Source organism: Danio rerio, chromosome 5 (genome assembly GCF_052040795.2).
Source record: "Danio rerio strain M-AB ecotype USA chromosome 5, GRCz13ab, whole genome shotgun sequence".
Classification (NCBI taxonomy): domain Eukaryota; kingdom Metazoa; phylum Chordata; class Actinopteri; order Cypriniformes; family Danionidae; genus Danio; species Danio rerio.
Window position 1 is genome coordinate 56,978,686 of NC_141025.1, and position 24,840 is coordinate 57,003,525.

The 24,840-nt window shown below is 35.0% G+C and overlaps 1 protein-coding gene across 1 annotated transcript in view; it reads left to right on the top strand.

Moving 5' to 3' along the window:
• The first annotated feature begins 2,200 nt into the window (after window positions 1–2,200).
• Window positions 2,201–24,840, top strand: part of thbs4a (thrombospondin 4a) — a 33,058-nt gene continuing 10,418 nt past the window's right edge. The window contains exons 1-16 of the mRNA NM_001114424.3: window positions 2,201–2,437; window positions 2,795–2,992; window positions 4,808–5,055; window positions 6,247–6,364; window positions 7,119–7,201; window positions 8,508–8,562; window positions 8,714–8,883; window positions 11,454–11,591; window positions 13,496–13,570; window positions 13,660–13,839; window positions 15,997–16,101; window positions 18,194–18,301; window positions 18,382–18,541; window positions 20,611–20,729; window positions 23,934–23,986; window positions 24,059–24,240. Of these exons, the coding sequence (NP_001107896.2) occupies window positions 2,359–2,437; window positions 2,795–2,992; window positions 4,808–5,055; window positions 6,247–6,364; window positions 7,119–7,201; window positions 8,508–8,562; window positions 8,714–8,883; window positions 11,454–11,591; window positions 13,496–13,570; window positions 13,660–13,839; window positions 15,997–16,101; window positions 18,194–18,301; window positions 18,382–18,541; window positions 20,611–20,729; window positions 23,934–23,986; window positions 24,059–24,240 (2,071 nt within the window). The 5' untranslated portion in view covers window positions 2,201–2,358. The remainder of the gene's footprint in view (window positions 2,438–2,794; window positions 2,993–4,807; window positions 5,056–6,246; window positions 6,365–7,118; window positions 7,202–8,507; window positions 8,563–8,713; window positions 8,884–11,453; window positions 11,592–13,495; window positions 13,571–13,659; window positions 13,840–15,996; window positions 16,102–18,193; window positions 18,302–18,381; window positions 18,542–20,610; window positions 20,730–23,933; window positions 23,987–24,058; window positions 24,241–24,840) is intronic.

Here is a 24,840-nt window from a genome sequence, read left to right on the forward strand (position 1 = left end):
TCCCTCCAGCATGTCCTGCGTGTTCCCGAGGCATCTCCCGGTGGGACATGCCGGGAACACCTTCCTTGGTAGGCATCTTGGAGGCATCCGAAACAGATGCCCGAGCCACCTCAGCTGACTTCTCTCGATGTGAAGGAGCAGCAGCTCTACTCCAAGCTCTTCCCGGGTGACAGAGCTCCTCACCCTATCTTTAAGGGTGCACCCTGTCACCCTGTGAAGGAAACTAATTTCAGCCGTTCAGTCAATTTTATCCTTTTGGTCATGACCCAAAGCTCATGACCATATGTAAGAGTAGGAATTTAGATTGACCAGTAAATCGAGAGCCTTGCCTTTCGGCTTATTTCCTTTTATTACCACCGGTACATCAACCACATTATTGCTGCCGCTGCACCAATCCGCCTGTCAATCTGACACTCCATCCTTCCCTCACTCGTGAACAAAACCCCAAGATACTTGAACTCCACCTGAGGTAAGGACTTTCCTGCAACCTGGAGATGGCAAACCACCTTTTTCTAGTGGAGCACCATGGCCTCAGAATTGGAGGCGCTGATTCATCTCCTGTGTCATACTCTGCAGCAAACCGCCCCAGTTCATGCTGTAGGTCCATGTTCGATGAAGCCAACAGAACATTGTCTGCGAATAACAGAGATGAAGTCCTGTGGTCCCCGAACCGGACCCCCTCCAGCCCAAGGCTGCGCTTTAAAATTCTGTCCATAAAAATGATGAATGATGCTTGCCTATCATCATCATTGTGCAGACTGGCACTGCACAGGGAGCATTTACGATGTGACATTTAAAACAATGCCAGTGGAAATAGGAATTTTGCTGAAAAAAATTTGTTCTGATAATGCTCATTTTTTTAAGGCTAGATGGCCACAGGAGAGTAATTGGCAGACTTTTCAAGTTAAGTTGAAGTGACCTCGTATCTGAGTTTCATGTCAAGTTATTACTTGCAGAAGGAGAGTAGAATGTAGGTGTGATAGGCCAGCTTGTATAGAACCTGGTCCCACCCCTCCGGGTAGGCTAAAGCACCATTGGTTTGTGCAGTTATATAAAAGTGAACAAATCAGGCTTCAGTATTTTGAGTTAAAAAAAAACAAAACGTTTTTCCCAAAAAAGTTTTCCCATATGCTTTTAAACACAATAAGAGTGAACTTTTAAAAGGGAATGCTGTCACCTTCTTGTCTTTCCTCTGGCATAAACTCTAAAATGCACATTTGTTCAATGCAGTGTGTCGTGTCAGCAGCAGCCCACATCAGAAATGGATCAGTTGGCAGTAGTAGTTCATAAATTAGCATCTTTAATACATTGAGCCAGTAGCAATGATATTAAAAACTAATCATTTTTCAGCCAATACTGATATCACATATATGATGCAACCGTTCATTTGCGTACCTACAATATATGCATGCAGTACATGTTGTCAATAGTTTATTGTTCACAATGCCAATTACTGTAATTTTGTCGGTCCTAAAGTGTACAAATTTATGTTAAGGTAACTTTTTTGGGTGACGTTGGGGAATTAGATATACATGCATCACATAATAATTCTGCCAGTAATGGTAGACATAATAATCTTGTATTCTAGAGTATAAATCGTATGATACAAATAAATTGTGGCTAGTCCAAAGTGCGGTAGATCATCATGGATAAGATGTTAAGTTGAAGTCTGCTAACCAGTTGTCATAATTAGAATACCAGTTTGGTGTTTTCTTGTTTAACTGCTGTATAAAACAAGTACACATGCTTGCAGCTTTATTTAAGAGTGCAGGGTGCAATAAACAGGCAGTTGTAGAGCTAATGTGCTAAATGCTTTCATTCATAGTTTAACTGATTTTCCATAACTCATCTGTCGTAACACTTAAACCGGCAGGACTCAGCAGGGACATGTCAAGCCAGGTTATTCCTGTAATTTTTTTTTTTTTTTTTGGCAGGACAGTTTGTTTGGTTAAATGCAATCAGATTGTTAAAGTATGCCATGAATATCTATGTGTGCAAATCCACAGTTGCATCTTTCATCGAAAATAATAATTAATGTAACAAATGCCTGAACATATGCATCATTTACCATCATTACCAAAAAACTCCAGGAAAGTTTTGATCTCCAGTAATATGTGACTTCATTCGGGTAAAAGCACAGATGCGTTCTGGAGGAGGTGCTTGGTCACACCTTATATAAAGAGAGACATCTGAAAAGCGTAAATCACTGGCGGACCAGTCTGGTTCTTGTTCGTCTGCAGGGAACAGGCAGTTCTGTTTTGACGGCTACTAATCAAGACTGAATCAGGAGGCAGAGGTGAAAAAGTTTTTGCAGGAATAATATATTTGACTAGATTTCTTTTTTTACATAAATCCACCATGAGTATGTGGACAAGAGTCATATTCAGTTTGCAACTAATTTTACAACTCCTTGACAGAGTGAAAAGCCAAGGAATCGGTAAGAGCTTAAACTTTATTTTGAACAGTTTGGAAGAAGTTAATTGGCATTTTATTTCCATGCATTTAAAGATTCATTTTTACCTTTTGCATTGCTTACTGTACATGTAAATAATAATAAAAACATTTTCGATTCAGCATGAACATCATTTCCTGTTGCTGAAATGTATGAAAAGACAATATGCATGTGTTAGGACAGTCAATTATCACCTAATTAATGTTATTAATTTTCTGGAAATCCCCTTGCATGCAGTTGGATTAATAATTTTTGAAGGAAATGTCATTCAAAATTACCAATTGATCAGAAGCATGAGTAACTGATACAGATCTGTTAACAAGAAAGTATATTATTCCCCAGTTTATGATCTTCTGGTGTCACCGGATTGCTTACCAGACCTTCTGCAAGGAGGAATAAAGGCAAAGAATATGGACAATGTTTTTATCCTTGCAACTCTTCAGATGCAGAGCAAAACACCAACACGTGTCTTTCACATCTTCAATGCTCTAGACAACACTGATTATTTTGATTTCACAGTCCAGGGGAAACTCAACAGAGGTTTGTCTGACCATGTTCAGTTATGGAATGATACTTTGATGTGGAGTGCTGGGTAACAACTGATTACAATTAATCTGTATTGTGTGATCTGACTGAAAAATTTAAATGATTGTAAGTAGAGTATAATATTTTTTGTAACACTTTTTTTTTTTGATGGTCCATTTGAGTATTAGTAGACTGTCTGCTTAATATCTGTTGATGCTGCTTCTTCAACAGACATTTAACTGACTATAAGAAACTTTGCAAGTACATTTCAACTTACATAAATATTAACCCCAACCTAACAGTCTACTCATAATCTGAATTAGCTGATATGCTAATGCAATGTAACTTAAATTCAACAAATGGACCATCAAAATAAAATGTGACTTCAAAGTGTAAAAACTACTCATAATGTTTAAAGTAGATTTAGTGAAAATGGTGGCGTTCTGTTAAATAGTTTTTTTTTTTTTTTTGTTTGGTGTAGATTTAATTAAATAAAACAACCACATGGAACACCATTGTATGCTTGCACAGGTTCATTTTTTTCAAAGTGCCATCAGAATTTGACATTTATGCACGATACAGCGATCTTGTTCATTTTCACAGATTTGTGAAAATGGGATCATTAGTTATTTGTTGATCAAGACAAGTTGTCTTTATTTCAGTTTTTTTTTTTCAAAAATCAAATGCTCATAATCAGACTACAGTTCATTTGAACATACTCATCTACTTGATTATGAGATTTGAAAATGATTAATAATTTATTAACACTTTTTTCTCTTTTTCATTTCTCCTCTAAATTTTATACTGAGTATAAATATTTTAAACAGTTTTCAGTTTTCAGTTCCCGCTGGATTTACTGAAATCATTTAACTTTTGAAGAAACTCATGGAAAAACAATACATAATCATTCGGTATTATTGTTTTCACAACAGTAAATATCCAATCACTTCCATCAAATCCTTCATCAGTTGAATTATTTGGTTCATTCATTCATTCATTTTCTTGTCGGCTCAGTCCCTTTATTAATTAAGCACGTTTTTACGCAGCGGATGCCCTTCCAGCCGCAACCCATCTCTGGGAATATTAATTGGTTGAAATAATTAAATTATTTTTTCCCCAATATAAATATGGTACACAGTATGATTAACATTAATCTAAAAGTAATCCAAAAGCAGTCGTAATACATTACAATACATTACATTATTTTACTGGTTACTAATTTCATTGTGTAATTTGTAATCAGTAGTTACAGAATTTTTAACACATCTGCCCAGCACTATTCACTCAAACAATATCTGCTTGTTCAAATTTATTTTTTATAATGAGCTGAATCAACACAATTCTTGAGTTTCTTGGGGGTATAACTTAACTGTTTTATGTTCAATCAACTTTACTTTGTAAAAACAATTAGGTCAACTTAAATGATTTGTGTTGGGTCATCATGAAGAAATTGTGTAGAACCGTGCATGTTTTTCAGTGTTGATACACTCAAGAATAACTTTTGCTTGCTTTTAAACTACTTATTGATACTGTAAAAAATGCAGGGCTCCACACAATTCATTCATGTTGTCACAACACAAATCGATTAAGTTAACCTAACACTTTTAACAAATTTATGTGGATTGAACAAAAAAAATTAAGTTGGCCCAATGAAATCTCAAGAATTGTGTTGTTTCAGCTCTTTTTATTTAAGTAGTTTGAACAAGTAAAAAAAGTTGAAACAACTTAATTTGTTGGGGCAACTTAATTGTTTTATGTTCAATTAACCTAAATTTGTTAAAACGATAAAGTTTTTGACCCTCGTGCACTAAATATTCTTTCTGTTCACAGTCATTTTGAAATATCTTAAAAGCAATGGAAAGGTCGGGACAACAACTTTCAATAAAGTGCCACTGACAGATGGTCAGCACCACCACATACTGCTCCACTTCAGCGGCCTGCAGCAGGGAAGCTCCGCCACGGCCCTCTATGTGGACTGCAGGTTGGTGGACAGAGTGTTGGATGTCCCGCTGGCCTTCAAATCACTGCCACAAGGCCCCAAACGAGTCACACTCAAGACCCTGCCAACCTCGACCCAGGTAACCCAGAAAACAGAATAATTATTGGCATTATTCTGCTGAGTTTTCTCCTTCGTCACTTTTAAGCATTCTCAGCGTATTATTGAGCTGAAGTGAAACCATAAATGAAAGTGTATTTATGTAAACATTCTATTAAAATATTTTAGAATCTGAAATTGTAGAATCAAAGCCATTTGAATAACTAAACTATGTTCCAAATCTGAAGCTGATATCAACAAAATTGTGGTTGCTATTAAATGCATTCCTGTCACAAATAGATTAAAGGGGTAGTTCACCCACAAATGAAAATCATCCTCAATTCACTCAAGTGAATTCATAATAGCTCTTCTATCACAAAACAGTTGGAAAATATGCAACCTCCTGGAGGTTAATAGTTTATGATTACTAAAATACTAATATTTTAGTTATTAGCTTTATTTATTTATTTATTTATTTATTTATTTATTTATTTATTTAATCATTCATTCATTTATTTTATTTTATCAAGATATTTAGTAATTTTTAGTACAGAGACACTGACAGTTATCGGGTTTTAAACAGACAAATTTTAGATAATAAGGAGAGAAAAAAGCACTGAAGAAAAAAGGTTCACCAATTCTCTTAAAAACTGAATCTTTTTTTCATCAATTAAGAAAATTAAAGCAGTCCTTTTGGAGGTCAAGACAAAGGAGTTGTGTGTTTTTATTTTGTGTAATCATGATTTTGTTGTACAATTTTGTTGGGTAGCACAAAAATATTATATACAGAATATTATATACAGAAATATATTTTCTGTATATCATATGCAGAAAAATATCATATACAGAATGCTATTAAACTATTAGAATTACCATATTTGATCCATAACCAACAGAAGATTCATGACAGCAATAGCGTTAGTTGCAGCAGATTGATTTTACGACACAATGTTAAACAAAGTTTGAACATAGAGGACAATCTCCAAGTCTCTAAAATAAACCGAGAATATTCTTGTGCTGCAAACATTGTGGTCATCATTCTCAATAAGTGAGGTTAAGCTTGTTTATATAGTTCCTATTGGTGTGTGTGCTGTTGTGTGCAGTGTTTGTATGTTTATAATCACCTACGAGGTGGGGGTCATGAGTCACTGGGCTTGTTATTTTGGGGGTAGTGAGCTGAAAAGTTTGGAAACCCCTGGTATAATTTATGTGTGAACATGTCTTTGTGTTGCAGGATACCCTGTCAGATCTTAAACTTGTGCTTGATGAGTCCATTGATAATGTGGTGGAGCTTCAGGACTGCAGTACACTTTCAGAAATGACTGAACAGAAAGAAACACTGCAACTGCTTGGTAAGGCTGATGCTTCTCTGTCTTCTGTGCACTCTCAGAAATAATGGTATGACAGCTGTCACTGGGGTGGTACCTTTTCAAAAGGTACATATTTGTACTCAAAGGGTTCATATTGGTACCTCAAAAGTATATAATAGTACCTAAAACTTTAAGGAGGAACACTTTTTTTTTTTTCACTTTTTAAGTAATACGGACCTTCGAGGTAATAATATGGACCTATTAGGTACCACCCCAGTGACAGCTTACTTTCCTTTATTTCTGAGAGTGTGCCTTATTATTTTTAAAGTTCCCATTAAATAAAAAGTTTTTTAAATGTTAGTATGTTAGTTTTAATGATATCTACTGTATAAGCTTGCGTGCTAATAAAAAGTGACAAAATAAACGTTTTGGAGATCCAAAGCTTGATATAGAGACCCAAAGCTTGCAGTTTGTCACTTAATGGATAAATATATTTTTTTTTACATCACCTCAGTTGCTCATCAAATATTGACCAATCAGATGCTCTCTTGTGTAGGACATCTCCCGCCCCCTTCAAGATAGATCTCATTTGCTTTTCATTTGATGCTCTTGAGCTCAATCACTCTCAGTGGCAGAGCAACGATAACAAAATGCTATTGGCTGTATTTTAAAAAAAGGGTGAAGCTATTTATGTGCCATCCTCTCTTCATGGTTCAGTTGAGATTATGTCAAACAGAATAAAACTGCATATATTTCAAAGCACTTGACAGGACCTTTATGTTATCTGTTTTTGAAGGAACAACCTCGAAGGTAGAAGCTGGCCCGATGTTTGAGCTCATGCGAATGATTCAAGAGTTGAAACAGAAGGTGGATCAGCAGGTATCTTTAATTTGTGTCAAGAAATAGTTCCTTAAAGGTAAAGGGTAGTTCACCCAGAAATTATGTCATCTAGTAATCACACTGAAGCTGTTATGAAAGCTGTATGACTTTTTATCTCCATTAGAAAAATACGGATGTCAGTAATGAATTGTTCTTTTGAGTTCTCACTAAATCAGCTAAATAATTCTGTCATTTGGCTTCCGTTTTAATTGAGAAAATCAGTGATTGCATATCATCACACAGTGCTAAAGAAAACTTGGAATGCTATTTTTTTTTGAATGACTGATTTTGTTGCTTCAGTAAAACTCCTGATTTCATTAGTGGGTCATTCTTAAACTGCTCCACACCTCCCATTCAAGTTTGTACCAACCTAATGACATTCATTCGCCATGAAAGAAATATTAATGCTCAATTCAGGATCAATTTGTTGACTTTGATTCTGTTCTTCTCACTGAATCAGTTGATTCATTTGACAGTATCAGTTTGAGGGATTCATTAATCAAGCTTCAATTCTATGAAGAGATGATGTTCATTTATGAATATCAGCTTAAATTTACATCTGGTCCTCACAAAAATGCAAATAAATCTACAGAAAACGTGTGTATGAAAAGAGTAGTATAAAAAGTTTGTGAAGACTTCCATTTCGCATAGCAATAGAGAGACAAAAAAAAACAAAAAAAACGAACAAACCTCTAACATCATGACTTTTATTTCTTTGACAATTACTGAATGCCAGATTTAGTCACCGAGTTATTTTATGCCAACAAATCAGTTGAAATTATTTATTGTGATTTGCCATCTCACTGATTCACAGTGTTGATATTATTGAAAATCAAGTGATAAAAAATAATTGTGATAAATGCGCTGTTTTTACACATTTTTTTGTAGTTTAGAGACTTTAAATTCAATGCATTTGTGACCTTAGTAATTCTTAAAAATGCTCAACAAAAGTCATTCAGGTCAATAAAAACTACTTATTTCTCTGTATAGGAGAAATTGAGATGCCAGATTACATTTTTCTTTTGAGTCTGATTTCTTCAATGAATCACTCCATTCAGTTCACAGGTGATTCTTGGTGTTCATGAATCAGGCTTCAAATCACTGATTCGAAAATGAGTTTTAGAGGCCTTTAAAAAACTATGAATTAACAGCATTATTATCATGAATAAATCTGAAAAGGTTTCTACAAATGTCATTCAACACTGAAATGAAGCAAAGTATGGCAGACTGCACATTTTTTTTTGGTTGAACTATCCTTATATTTTCTCCAGAACTTTACCATAATGACCATCTGCTTTTATAACAGACCAAAGAAACAGCTGACCTGAAAAAGACCATCTTGGAGTGTGTTCCATGTAACGGTAAGATTATTAGAGAAGCAATAACGAGGAAACATTTTGCTTTAAAAATCATATCAGACTCAGCCAAGTAGAATTTAGTTAGAAGAAATATTTTTAATTAGGATTCTGAAGGTGTCTGACAAGTGAACTCAACTATTCTTAAACATTTCAGGATTAGGAGGACAAACACATGCAGGACTACAGAATAAAAAGCCGTCCAATTGTGGACCAGGGGTCTGTTTTACACAAGACTTGTGTGTTGAAAAAGCTGACGGTGTGGACTGCGCACCATGTCCTGAGGGTTACACTGGAGATGGAGTCCATTGTGAGGATGTAGACGAGGTTAGATTTAACTTTCAGATTTATTTGTTACTAATCTAATGCTGATGATACACGGGGCAACTTTTTTGAGCAATGTTGCATGGCAACTTTGAGAAATGATGCTATGAATGGACAACCAGGTAAGACGCAAGGTAATTAATTAGGCCAATTGATTACAAATACAGTATTGTTGCCCATTCTTAATATAAGTAGTCAAACAACAGCGAGCTGCAAAATTACAGAAACATTGCTCAAACGGTTGCCCTGTGTGTCATCAGCAATAGGAAGAATTTATATTTATTTCCAAAACACAATCTTACTGCAATTCGCAACTTTTGATTTAGTGACTAATTTGTATACATTCGTATATCTCATTTGTTCAATTTAGTATGATTTGCTTATCCTCCAATGACGGTTGGGTTTAGGGGTGGGGTAGGGTAGGGTGCCACACCTCCTTTTTAAAATCATACATTTTTGTATAACTGAACTCATTACCAACTAATCAAAACGTAAAATAGTTAAATTTCCACGTGAGATCAGGCTGTTCTTTACAGTGTATATTTAAACAAAAGCTCAACATTTAAAAATACAGTATGTTTAATGTTATACATGAATCAAGGATGAAAAGTTAAAATCACAAATTAAATCACAAAATTAAATCACAAAAGTAAATTAAACCCTAGTGCTTTAAAGGAAATAAAAATGTATATATTTTAAAATGATTTATTTACAACGACCCAGCCGAGGCTCAAATCAGCAACCATCTTGCTGTGAGGCAAAGTCGCTACCCACTGCGCCACCATGCCGCCCTTAATTATTTTATTATTTATGCATCAACACTGAGATGTTTAAATTGTGTGTTTTTATTGTATAATCACATAATACCAGTTTAAATGTGTCACAATAACCGTTATTTTTGTATATAAACCTGTTCAACTGAATGACATTTTGGAAAAAAGAAACTCATAAAGCTTTGAAAGGGGAAAAAAATTATGTCAGAATGTTCATTTTTAAAATAAAAAGAGGTGTCTTTTATAGTAATGTCAGTAGCAAATAATGTGTATTTTTCAGCACATTTATCGTGCATGACCATACACCCAAAGCACTTCACAATCATTAGAGGGAGGTCTCTCCACACCACCACCAGTGTAGCATTCACTTGGACGATGCGACAGCAGCTAAGGGGTAAATGTGCCAGTGCGCTCACCACACACCAGCTATGGGGGAGTGGAAAGACAGTGATAGAGCCAATTCGGTGGATGGGAATGATTGGGAGGCCATGATGGTTGAGGGCCGATGCAGGGATTTTTAATGAACAGAGAGAGTCAGTACCTCTGACCTTTCATTTGAATAAAGTTTAAATGCAAATTAACTTTATGCACAAAACTGGATTATCGCATAAAAGACGTGCGAATAAAGCAGCTTTTCCATCCAATGAGTCAAATCGAACAAAATTGTCTCTTCCTAATTAACTGGCGCTAAATATCAACAGTAAAAATGGAAATTGCTACGATAAGAGAAGCTTCGTCAATCTTTTCTTAATTTAATAAATGACTTGCGTCTCAGAAGACAATCCCGACATACAGTGAACACGCGGTGGCGTTTGAAGGCGTGAGACATAGAGCACAGATGCTTTTGATTCTGGAAGTCATTAATAATATAACAACACTAATACTAAGACAAGGCGTTTCAGAATGACCAAAACAACATTTCATATGTTTGACAATGTGCTCAGCCTGCTGGTTTGTCCATTCGCATGCATTTTTATCGTCACATGATCTTTTATAACAAAGTCGCATGACCTTTTTTAATGCGCTTACTGTAATTTGTGCGATAAAAGTGTTTCCATCGTAGCTTATGCGCATATTTTCTTATCGAATAAAAGTTTATCCTACTCAATTATACGCATATGTTTTTTTATGCGCATCTTGGCATTTCCATCATTCGTTTTTTTATGCACATTTCTAAAATGGGCAGACAAATAGGTGGATGTAAACATAGCTATTGACAGTTTTCCCTTCACTATACTCATACCCATTAGGAGTCACACAGACCACAGGTTGAGCGCTCCCTGGTGGCCTCACTAACACCACTTCCAACGGCAACCTTTTCCCATATGCTCTCCCATCCAGCTACTGACCAGGTTCAGCCCTGCTTAGCTTCAGTGAGTAATCGGTCTTGGGCTGCAGGGTGACATGGCTGTGGCTATCACAATGAAAATTGTATGATTTTTGCTGAAAATTTTGATCTTTAAATGTATCTTTGAATGAACTATTGTATGTTTATCTATTCACTCAGCGTTTAGTTGTTTTTATTTTTTCCATTACTCACTGCAGTATCTCTCAGACTGTTCAACACTCTTCTTAACAATAAAAATTGTACAGGAACACATAATGATTTATTAACATTTTATCAGGCTATCAATTGGGGCTTTATTAGGCTAATTATTGTTTAAACGATTGCGTAAGTTCTACAGGATTCCCACTGTGGATTTTATAGAAGTTTTCACATCTTGTATGACTTCATGTACTGCTGAGGATTGATTGTGAACACCATAAATCCAGCTAATGATATAAAATGTTCATTTGCAGTGCCAGTTCAACCCATGTTTCTTCGGTGTGAGGTGTGTAAACACTGCACCCGGGTTCAGATGTGAACAGTGTCCACGAGGCTTCAGCGGTCCAGAGGTCCAGGGTGTTGGCGTTAATTACGCCCAGACAAACAAACAAGTGGGTAATTGAGCCAATGCTTAATTAAATCACATTTTCACGCTCAGAAAAAAAACTGGGAGGCTACCTTACATGTACTGTACCTTAAAAGATATAGATTATTCAGGGTTATAACAGTCCGGTTTCACATGTACATACTATGTTCTTATATTGATTACTTGAACTAGATAATACGGTGCTTTTGTTTTAGAACAAATAAATGCAACACTGGTTGCATGAATGTAAGAGTTTATTTAAAAATACATATCCAATCTTTTGAACTGTATTGCTATATAGATATAGATAATAATAAATAGATATCTGGGTCACACTTTACAATAAGCTTAATGTTAATGTATTCACTAACATGATGCAAAAATGAACAACACTTGTGCAGCATTTATTAATCATAAGTCAACATTTACTAATGCGGTATTGACATCCAAAATCACGCTGGATGACATTAGTTAATGAACTGTGAGCTAATGAAGTAAAAATAAACCACTTTATTTTCATTAACTTGCGCTAACAGAGAATAATAAATACTGTAATAAATGTTTTGTTCATTTGTCTGTTTGGGTTAGTAAATAAATGCAGTAATTAGCATGAATCAATAGGACTTTATAGTAAAGTGTTATCGATATTTGTTATTTAGCTGTGAATACAAATTCTATTAAATTCAAGTTTACGTGTTTAGCGCTTTTCACAATAGCTACTGTAAGCATAAATTTTAAGCAGCTTCACAAAAAGTGCACATCATTACAGTACAGTCAAATTAAAAAAAAAAAGTTTAGTAGTTGTGCGTAAAACTGTCAATACATGTAGTCAGTGTATATACAGTGTCCTTGCAAAAGAAATAATATGTAATTAAGATGTAAGATACGTTCATGTCACTTATATCAGAATTGTAAGCATTGTGATATGTCGTGATACTGAATAATTGACCTATTATAAACAATGATATTTTGTGCCAGTCTTTCATGTCCACAACTGTAGCACTATCATGTCCAAAAATACAGTAAAGAATACAATTTTGTTAGTGATTTTAGGGTAGTATTTAGTCCTGTTTTGCATGTTCCTACACTGTGAATATTTAAAATATTAATAAAATATGATCAAAAAGTCAAGTCATATAATAAGTGAATCAGGTTCCAACTTTATTTTTTAAAGTTATACAAATTTTAACTCACTGTTTAAGTCAATTTAACTGATGTAAGCAAATGAAAAATTTAAGTTAGCAACAATTTGTAAGTGTCATTAAACGAACTGCGTAATAAGCTTAACCCTAAACTCCACCTACAATATGTAGGTAACATATAGCTCCTTATCTTTTTAAGGCAATTACACTGTTAAATTACATTAAATAAAAAATACCATGAAATAAAGTGTTTTAGTTTCAGTGCTGTGACAGTACAGAAACAGTTTTAAATTTTCACAAATGCCCAGCCAGAGCCACACCTGCAACTTGGTGACGCTAACACCACTCCCACACTGGAGGTCAGAATTCTCCTTCATCAAAAAACAAACCTCTTTTATATAATTTCACCACATCGTAATTAGTCCTTACATCTAATGTTGATGAACTCATTTGTTGAAGGCAGTGACGACAGAAGTAAACAACTGTATTTTCAAAGTGCTATTTAAAGAACAACTTTTGATTCAACGTTTTATGGTCATACTTTATTTTAATGCACAATTCACGCTATACAGTACGTAAACTACTAAATAAGACGTTTAGCTCAATAAACTCCCAGTTAACTTCTTATTAAAAGTTAGTAAGCTAGTTGTTGGGATTAGGTATTGGGTAGGGCTGTAAAATACTAGTGCTAATAAACAGTTATATCTTAATAATAGGCAGATAATGGGCCAGTAGTAAATAGTGTGAGTGGTTGCTTAAACTAAAGTGTTACTTCTTTTCTTATCAGATCTGTAATGACATTGATGAGTGCCTTGTGGATAACGGTGGATGCACGCCCAATTCAAACTGCCATAACACAATGGTAAGATAATAATATTAAGTACGATCTACATGTGGCTGAGGTAAAGTGCAGTAAATGTATTGACTTGTGAAAGTGTTGCTGTACTGTAGGGAGCGTTTCACTGTGGAAGCTGTAAGGCCGGCTTCACTGGAGATCAGAACTCTGGCTGTAAAACTGCTGGCCCCGATGCTGTTCCTCCGATGGACAGACTGTGTGGAAATGGCCAGCCAAACCCCTGTGACATCAACGCCGAGTGTGTCGTGGAGAGAGATGGCAGCATCAGCTGTGTGGTGAGATATTGACCATTAAGACTGTTGTTTCCTTTTTTTAAAGGTGATGTATGTAATTTTTTACTCTGTAAGTCATAGAAATACTATAATATGTTTGGAGATATTTGAGAAACATGCTAAGTGAACATATTTTAGAACGTATATCTAAAAATAATGCCAGTTGTGTTATACAATAATATATACAATATATATACTAAAAACAAAGTCAGTTATTCAATGTGACAACAAGACAGAAACATTTAAATACAGTCATTGCGGAGCACAGAATAGTGCACTGTGCTCCAAAAGAAATGTTAAGGCATACAAATCAAATATAATCTAATTAATACATATTAAACCTGTCAATCAGTATAAATGTGAAAGTGATTTATTATTGTAGACTATGTTTATTTTATTTTCAATATCCGAGGTGCTGCAGTATGGCAATAAATGTCACAAAAAAGGTATTGAACTCACATTGGCAACATTAAACAATGAATAAATCGCATAATCAGTACCTGAGGTGATCATTGCCACAGAAGTGTATGTATGCTGCTGTTCAGCAGTGAGGTATAGTAACTTTCTCTAAAATAGAAATTTCAGGTGATGGTTTGGACAAAAACATCTCATAAAACATATTCACTTTGTCGCGTTTGGTCAGGGCACTGTGTAGGCTTGATAATCTAGTATGGTCACTACTGTTGGTATCATCAATCTCGTAATTTGTGTTTGCGTGGAGTTGTTGAGGAGGAGGGGCAGGGTGAAAAAGTGCAATACCTAGTTCAACCATTGGGTATTAATTTTACATACTGCACCTTTAAGAAAACATAAAGGTAGATGACCAGATTTTTCAAAGTCAAATACTGAATCCCAGTTATGTAAGGAATAATTGATTGCAAGGTTTAAATTATTGTAAAATAATGTGTTTTATTGTTCTAATAATTGACTATGTTTTTTTGTTTAAATAATTAATTGATTCTTATTTTATAATATTTATAGAATAATTCATAATCAATTATTCTGCTTATTTTACAGATCTAAAGGCGCTGTTCAGATGTTGTATTTCTAGACATTGGTTAGGTGTTTGTCCTCGTGTCTTGAATTTGTTTCTCATGCATTTTATCCAAAGCATTGCTTGTTGAAGGCTGTGTGAAAATTTTTCTTTCATTTGTTGCATTGATATGGCTTTAAATTAAAACACTAGTGTGCAAACACTAAACATTGCTTTGGTCGGCACTAGATGAATTTTAACTTTGTTGAACTAGAATTATTATACTAAAATGAAAATGTTTTCACATAAATAAAAACTAAACTTAAAATAACAAAACATCAATAAAATAAACTAAAGCAAAACTGTAATGTACAGCAAATACAAAAAATAGGAATAAAATAAAAATTAATTCAATAATGCAAAACTGTAATAAGCTTGATTCGGTCAAGACTTTGCCTGGAACTGCTTTAACTGTGTGAGCTGTATCCCTGCAAAATGATTCCATAATTGTTCAACAGCCAATCAGAATCATCTGTTCTACAGCCCTTTAGTAAAAATAGTTGTTTCTACTGCAATGATGTGCTGTTAAATTCTAAATAAATAGTGGCTGTCTTGGTGGGGGTAGTAATTTTCAAACACTAAATGAAACATCACATGACTAACAAGTTAACCTTTGTGTCTGAATTTACATAAAATTACACATAGGTCCATAAAGGACAAAAAAGGGTCCAAAATCAATCAAAAAATTATAACTACCACACATTCAAAAAGTTCACATTTTTAACCCTCTGAACTATACAAATTTGTTTCTGTATGCTAAAAGCTTTGGGGATTATAGTCTTGGAAAAGTCAATGACTAAAAAAACAACAACAACTGTAATTTTGATGTATTGTTTTGTGCAGTCACAACACTCACACATTGCAATGACATTAATGGCAGATATTGAATAGACTATTTTCTCATGACAGAAGCATAATACTAGCACTCAGTAATAAAGACATTTTAGAAAATTGAAATGAGGACAAAACATGACTTCTTTCTTTTCTGAACACAAAGTTGAGCTGAAATATGGGACTTTCCTGAGAAATGTGGGACATCTGGTCATGAAGGAAAGTCATGAAACAGTTTGTCTTGGTGATTCTTATGCCTTATGTCATAACATGTTTTATAATCCTGTTGTTATTAGTGCAAAATTGGCTGGGCTGGGAATGGCTACGTTTGTGGAAAGGACACAGACATTGACGCCTATCCAGATGACATACTTAAGTGCAGAGATGCAACCTGTAGAAAGGTAAGATTCCTGTTAGCTGCTATTTCAGTTTTTATATTATGATTTTTGTTCAATTGTGATATCAAACCAGAGATACTTAATTTATCTTTAAATCTTTGTAATACAATTCAACAAGAACACTTTCGTTTGGGGTAGTTCACTATTATCAGTAACTTTTGCTGCAGTAAACTCCATTATTAATAGTTATTAAGGTAGTATTGTATTTTAGAGCTTAAGGTATTGTATTGGGTTAAGGTACAGCGGTTCCTGGAGGGCAGAAGCTCTTCAAAGTTTAGTTCCAACCCTAATTAAACACATCAGATCAAATGAATTGAGTCCTTCAGACTTGTTTGAAACCTACAGGTAAGTAAAGCAGGGTTGGAACTAAACTGTTCAGAGCTGTGGCCCTCCAGGAACTGGATTTGACACCTGTGGATTAAGGGATGTACAATATTGTCATGCTGAGTAAGTCATTACATACATATGCCTCATAAGTAATAAATTAAAAACCAATATTAAAGTTAATAAGCAAATAGTTCAAAGTGAGAATGAAATCTACAGCATTTGTTAATTCAAGTTAATTTACAGATATACAAAATGACAGTTTTTGTATAAAAATGATTTCAGGATTTTTAAAAGGCTCTTTTTCTCACTAAGGCTACATTTTATTTGATCAAAAAAGAACAGACTTGTCGGCGCCAATAGCCTAGTGGTTAGTGTGTCAACATATAGCACCCAGGTGCTTGCGGCGACCTGAGTTCGATTCCTGGCTCAAGGCCCTTTGCCGATACTTCCCCTCTCTCTGCTCCACTTATTTACTGTCTGTTAATCTCCACTGTCCTGTCAAACAGGTGAAAACCCCTACAAAATAATTATAAAAAAAGAAAAGAATTCAGTAAAACACCATTATTTTAAAATGTTATTAAATATTCATTGTTATGATTAAGAAATAAAGTTTAGTATTTTCATGCATTTTAGAATCTAATTTATATGCTGGCATAGCTGAAATCTTTGTTTGTTTTCATTATCAGTATCCATCAGAAATCCTTTTAATAACCAGGATACTCTACTGATCAAACAGATCTATTTGACACTTAAATACTGTTTAGAATTATATAAATTATTAATTATGGTATAATGAGCATTATTAATAATGTTTATTAGTGTTAATTAGTTTATAGTGTTAATTCATTCATGTTAATTAAATCCAAGTCATTTTGACAAACTTTATATTGTTATACCATTTTATTGTTAATGTTTGTAATGAAATGTAAATCACCGCTCTCCACGGTGCTGTGACCAAATTTCTTCAAATGACAAGTCCAAAGAAAACTGTAAAAAATGTAGGGTTCCACACAATTCATTCATGTTGTCCCAACACAAATTGATTATGTTAACAAATTTATGTGGATTGAACATTAATAAAATTAGTTGCCCCTATGAAATCTCAAGAATTGTGTTGTTTAAGCTCATTTTAAATAAGTAGTTTAAATGAGTGACTGTCTAAAATTTTTTGAGTGATATCTGCTCTCAATATTTAATGAATCACTGGAGAAAAGAAAAAAGCAAACAAACATTTTGGTCGTGTGCTATCATCAGAGTAATGATCCTTTAACTCTTGCTGCTAAAACACTCAGTGATGCCCTGGTCACACTCAAGTTTGTGCATAATTCTGTTGTATGGTGCTGCAAAAAAGGTGCGGGATTAAACAAGATGATTTGACACAAACATTGAAAAAGCGAGCGATTAGTCCATGTTTTAAATTTCTGTCCAGAGAGGTCATGTTTTGATTTTTCATGGGTCTCACATAGTCATGTGATGCAATTTTGCAGGTCAGAGTTCACCAAGCTTGAACTTTGCAATGCAGCGAACTGCGAAACTTGTCGCACAAGCTTGTGTTTCGGGTCTGACACATTCGTGTGCGTGTGAATAGAAGTCTATGGGCCAAAAAGTCCAGTGTGACGCGGCTAAAATAAATATATCACATAGAGAGTGAGTGTACGTAGAAATAAACATTATTCAAGGAAACAAAATTCTGTTATTTTCTGGTATTGTATTAAGACGAAACCATATTGTAAAGCGTTGCAAGCTTATCTCACTTTTTATTTTTCAGGATAACTGCATGTTTGTTCCCAACTCTGGCCAAGAAGACGCTGACAGGGATGGGAAGGGAGACGCGTGTGATGAGGATGCAGATAGTGATGGCATACTTAATGATCAGGCACAGATGGAACAAATCTTTCTTATAAACAAATCTTTCCTTCAGATGAGAAGCTTACATAACTGTCTATATTCCTACAGGACAACTGCTGGCTGACGCCTAACATAGACCAGAAAAACAGTGATAAAGATCTGCATGGTGACGCATGTGATAACTGCATAGAAATCAAGAACCCGGACCAACGTGACACAGACAATGATGGACTGGGAGACGCCTGTGATGATGACATAGACGGGGACGGTAATTTCAGATTAACTCACCATCAAGTTTATTTTTTTCTGTTGAACACAAAAGAATAAATATTCAAGAAAGTAGTAACCAGACAGTTGATGATATATTGACTTCTATTAATCAGGTTTCTAACAATTATCAAAATATCTTCAACTGAGTTTGTTCTAAGATCTGAGAAAAGTTTGGAACAACCTAAAGGGATTGTTCACCCAAAAATGAACATTCTGACATCATTTTCTCACCTTTCAAACCTTTTTTTTGCCAGTTAAACACAAATATATTTTGAAAAGTGCTGTAACCTGTAACCATTGACTTTCATAGCATTTGATTTTTCTCTTTGCCAATGGTTACAGGTTTTCAGGTTTTTTCAAAATATCTTATTTTCATTCATTCATTTTCCTTTTGCTTAGTTTCTTTATTTATCACGGGTCGCCACAGCGGAATGAACTGCAAGCTTATGCAGCATATGTTTTACGCAGCAGATTTCCTTCCAGCTGCAACCCAGTACTGGGAAACACCCATACATTCTCACATTCACACACAAACTCATACACTACGGCCAATTTAGTTCATCAATTTACCTATAGCGCATGTGTTTGGACTGTGGGGAAAACCAGAGCCCCCGGAAGGAAACCCATGCTAACGCGGATAAAACAAGCAAACTTCACACAGAAATGCCAACTGACCCTGCCAGCACTCGAACCAGCAATCTTTTTGCTGTGAAGCGACAGTGCTAACCATTGAGCCACCGCACCATCATATCTACTTCTTTTGTGTTCATCATAATAAAAAACTCATTAAGGTTCGGGGTTGAGTAAATAGTGAGTGCATTTTAATTTTTGGGTGAACTATTCCTTTGAGGGTCAGTGCATGATGTCATACAGTAGTTTAGTTTAAAAAATATTAAAATGATCTCTTTAATCAAAGTCCCTTTTAGGCAAGTAATTTTACTTGGCAGCCATCTTTGAAATGCCTCTTGGGCAGTATGATCGGACATTTTGTTTGAATGGGGAAACATCAAATTCTCCAAAACTACTTGCCAAGCTTACTATTACATTACATATTATGAATTACCAATAAAATTAAACAACAACTGTCTATTTAGTTTCATTTGTAAATGTTCTTATCACACAAAATCTGCAGAAACTCACATCTGGTTCGAGCCCCTCCCCCGGAAAATTGTCATTCTATAGCGATCGCTGATTGGCTCCTGTACTTGAAAAGCGGGGCTTCATTCGCCATATTGACTGCTACACTTTTCCCCATTCAAAAGCATAGAAGTGACATGTCTTGTGTATTCTATAGTCTGTGCTTTAATTCAGGTCTTATTTTGTCAACTTTATGTCCTCTTCTTTGCTGCAGTAACATTTCACGTGTCATCCGGCTGCTAAGTGGCCAAAGACACATTTTTATTCATAGAAATGGGGTGATGTGTTTTAAATATACTTTTTGCCCTTAGGGCCTGTTTTCTATCTGGATTTTCCAGAGCTTAGGTCATTTTTATGAGGAAAAACAGAAGCTACTGTGTTTTAAAAGCTCAAATTAGAGCGCTCTTTAGTTTGCGCGGGTCATGTAAAACTGAAGTGACCTGTAAAGATATTAGCCGCGTTTACCGCACCACACTGATCATTTTCTTTTAAATGCACAATTATTCCTTCCAGTCTGAAATGTGTAAAATCGAGTCCAGGTGTTGTTTGACATTTAGGGTCTGCTCATCAAGGCAGAAATCCAGACACTTGATTAGATGCTTTAAAGCTTGGTCATGGCTCCTTCGAGCGACCACATTTCCACAGAGATTCCAAGCCAAAAGCTGCTGGCATGTGGAAACTATTCCACAGAAGTCTTTTTTTCTGAAACACTGCCACCTTGTGACATAACCGCACACAAAGATGTCACTGTATGCAAGTCTAAAACAGTGCAACGCTTTTCTGCTAATGGAGTTTGCTCCATTCAGTGACATTTTAGACAGGATACCTCTATATATATTTGTATGATGTTTTCCTTTGAAACACCAGAGCTGCTTCATTGTATATCCTGGCTGAATGCATCGATGTATTTTCTCTCTGTACATCTGACAGGTTTGAAGAATATCCTGGATAACTGTCAGAAAGTTCCCAACCCTGACCAGAAGGACAAAGACCATGATGGTGTTGGCGATGCCTGTGATAGCTGCCCTGATGTGCCAAACCCCAACCAAGTGACTATTCTATTCTATTCTATTCTATTCTATTCCCGGCTTTATCAGGGGTTATCACAGCAGAATGAACCGCCAACTACTCTGACATATGTTTTACACAGCGGATGCCCTTCTAGCTGCAACTCAGCTCTGAGAGTACACACTCTTCCCATATGCACACTAAGGCCACTTTAGTTTATCAAATTAACCTACACTCACTGGCTATATTATAAGGTACACCTGTCCAACTGCTCGTTGACAAAATTTCTAATCAGCCAATCACGTGGCAGCAATTCAGTGGATTTAGGCATGTGAACATGTTGAAGACAATCAGCTGCAGATCAAACCGGGCATCAGAATGGGGAAGAAAGGTGATTTAAGTGACTTTTAATGTGGCATAGTTGTTGAAAAAAAAAGAGAAAATCCAGTGAGTGGCAGTTCTGTGGGTCCAAATGCCTTGTTGATGCCAGAGGTCAAAGAAGAATGGCCTGGCTGTACGAGCTGATATAAAGGCAACAGTGCGTCAAAAAAACACTCATTACAACCGAGGTATGCAGAAGAGCATCTCTAGTTTTCTTGCCACACTTTGGGCCTATATTTAGTACCAACTGAGCATCATGTCAATGCCACAGCATACCTAAGTGTTGTTGCTAACCATGTTCATACCTTCATGACCACAGTGTACCCATCTTCTGATGGCTACTTCCAGCAGAATAACGTGTCATGTGATAAAGCGCAAATCAAATGGCCTCCACAGTCACGAGGTCTCAATCCAATAGAGCATCTTCATCATGGATGTGCAGCCGACAAATCAACTGCGTGATGCTATAATGCCAATATGGACTAAAATCTCTGAGGAATATTTCCAGTATCTTGTTGAATCTATGCCACGAAGGATTAAGGCGGTTCTGAAGCCAAATAGGGTCCAACCCAGTGCTAATAAGATGTACCCAATAAAGTGGCTAGTGAGTGTATATGACATGTCCTTGGATTATGGGGGAAACCAGAGTACCTGCGCTTTTAGATTTCAGATTACTTTGCTTATAAAATTAATATAAAATAAGTAAAAATAAAAATACACCAAATATATGTTCTAAAGGTACCACAGAGTGCATTAATTCAATTAAATGATGTTAAATTGTTCTCTGGTATATAAATAACAGATATGAGACCTAGATAAATTCTGAAATTCCCAATAAAAGATTAAATATTCTCATTTATAACCATAGGAATTACAGCTAGAATGAAAAGCTCACTTTTGACCATATTTTTTTTACAAACAACAGTTGGGAATATTTTTGATCTTTGCTCTGACGCTCTGAAGATCATGTGGATTACACTGCAATACAAACATGCAAATAATCACACTTGAATTGTCAAAAATATATTAATAACTTAGTAGAGTAGGTTCCTTGTTAACAATCTTTTTAAACAAAGTTGTACAGAGGTTTAATTTGGCTTGAAGTAATTTAATGAGATATCTTTATGCGACTAGGGTAACCTAGTTTGCTCTTTTGTAGTTTGGACGAAATAATCCATAAAATTTACAATAAAAAAATGGCAGCTGTGGTTGCCATAATTTTTTCATTAAAATTTGGTAGGAACATAAAAAGACGGTAACACTTTTTTTTGTAATTGACCATTTGAGTATTAGAAGACTGCCTGCTTAATAACTGTTGATATGCTCCTTCAACACATTTAACCGACAAAGAACTTCAAAAAACTTTGCAAGTACATGTCAACTTACACTAACACCAACCCCAACCCTAACCCTAACCCTAATCTAATGAGAATTAGTTGGCATCTACTGTAACTTAAATTCAACAAACGGACCATCAAAATAAAGTGTGACCAATAGGCATTTCTGACTTTAAAAGGTCAATTACTATATTACATTAATTTATAGTAATACACCAATGTACTAACATAAAAGGTGCTCAGTGTCATTCACACAACAATTAAACACCATCATGGTAACACACATAAAAATAAAGTAATAGGAGACATTATTTTTCAACATTAGATAAAAATGAAAACTCTAATGTACACAAATCATGAGGGAAAAAAAAAAACATAGTAATTTCAACAACAAAAAACGCATAAAAAGTGCCATGCAAGGAATTATGGTAAGGTAAATTTGAAGTTATTAATTGTATATATTAAAGAAAACTTACTGTTAACCAGGTTACAGAAATTTACTGTAGCATTTTTACAGTTTTACTGTTGAAATCACAGACATTTCATACAGTAGGCTAAATTTATTTGACAAAAAGAACAGAAAGAGATGTATTTAGTGATGCATGTTAAAGCTTTAATTGATATAAATACACAGCCAGAAATTAATACAAAGCTCCATATAAACTGGTGTCCTTTTATTTAAGACAAATATAAAAGTGATAAGACTCAATGCATAAACATGTATTAAACCCTTCTATTCAGCAGTCTACATGTGTTTGTTGCCTCATTAAAAACATACACAGCTAATTTCAGAACATACTGCACTTATTAAAGGATACATTAATAAATGGTGTTCATTTTAATTATTCTTCCTGGACGATAATATCTGTTTTGCTCATATTGATTTTTCTCCATTTCCATGTGCTCTTATTATTTGGTTATATGGTTAGGTATATCCAGATTGTCATTCTATGGCACTTTTAAGATTTAGGATCTAGAAGATTTATAGGAAATTGATCAACCCTTAATCTGTGAATGAACTGTATACCTACCAGATTTATTATAGTTAATTAAAAAGGCAACATCCTCGTTTTCATTTAGTTTGACATTACTAAACTAGGGGAAGTAGAGAAAATGAATAAAAGCATTTAGACAATTATAAGGAATAAGATAGGATAAACTTGATTAATTTCTGAAAGGGGATGTACATTCAATTCAATTCAGCTTTATTTGTATAGCACTTTTACAATGTAGATTGTTTCAAAGCAGCTTCACATAAATGGTCATAGTAACTGGATCAGGGTGGTTCTGTTTTTAGTGTTTACATCTGTGATCTATGAGTCCAAAACTACTGATCATAAGAATTCCCATTATTATGATGGCATGAAATTTGCAAAAAGCAATGATAAATGTGAATGCAAATTAATGTGTATTATTATTATTATTATTATTATTATTATTATTATTATTATTATTACAAAGTTGTGTATGCTGTATTTTATGTGTATATGTTTTATATTGTAACTTGTCTATTTTTTTTCTGATCAGTCTGATATAGACAATGATCTTGTAGGAGACACTTGTGACACAAATATTGACAGGTAGAGTCTTATTTACTTTTTTCTTTATATTCAGTATAAAAATAAGTTTACAACTAAGATCTTTTGTTCCAGTGATGGAGACGGTCATCAAAACACCAAAGACAACTGTCCAAACGTCATTAACAGTGAGCAATTGGACACTGATAAGGACGGGCTCGGAGACGAATGTGATGATGATGATGACAATGACGGCATTTTGGATGATAATGACAACTGTAGGCTGGTGCCAAACCCAGACCAGAAGGATGAAAACAGTAGGCTACACTAAGTTTTACTGGTCTAAATCTGAGATCAATATTAGAGAACAGTCTTCAATTTCCTAAATTGGAGGTCACTGCTTATTTATATTTGAAATAATTTTAAAAGCAGTTTATCAAAGTATTGCATGTTATGTATGTTTTGACAGAAATGAACATATGTTATAACCAACCCAGGCTCATGCTGATTATGTACCTCTATATACTGTACATTTCTGGAGAGAGAAAAATTCATCCCGGGAGCTATTACTATAGTTATTTTGCAGTTTTAGTTTTAGAAAATCCGCCAGAGACCGCTGTGTATCTTCTTTCAGATCTCAAATTTGCCAAAAACACCATGTGTGCCTGCTGTTGTCACATAAATTCATCCGAGGCTGCTGTCGATTGACTGACCAGTCAACCGATCCCCCCACCCTCCTCTCTCCCTAAACCCAACCAATAGGATTTTAAAAAGCAGATGTATATGTCGAGCTACCAGACAATCAGGTAACAACGGAAGAGTCGTAAGCTGGTAACCGAGAAAATGAACGGTGTCATACCGCCCCATGTTGTTCGTTTTAAAGACGAAATGGCAGCCATACCTACTTCAGGCTACAT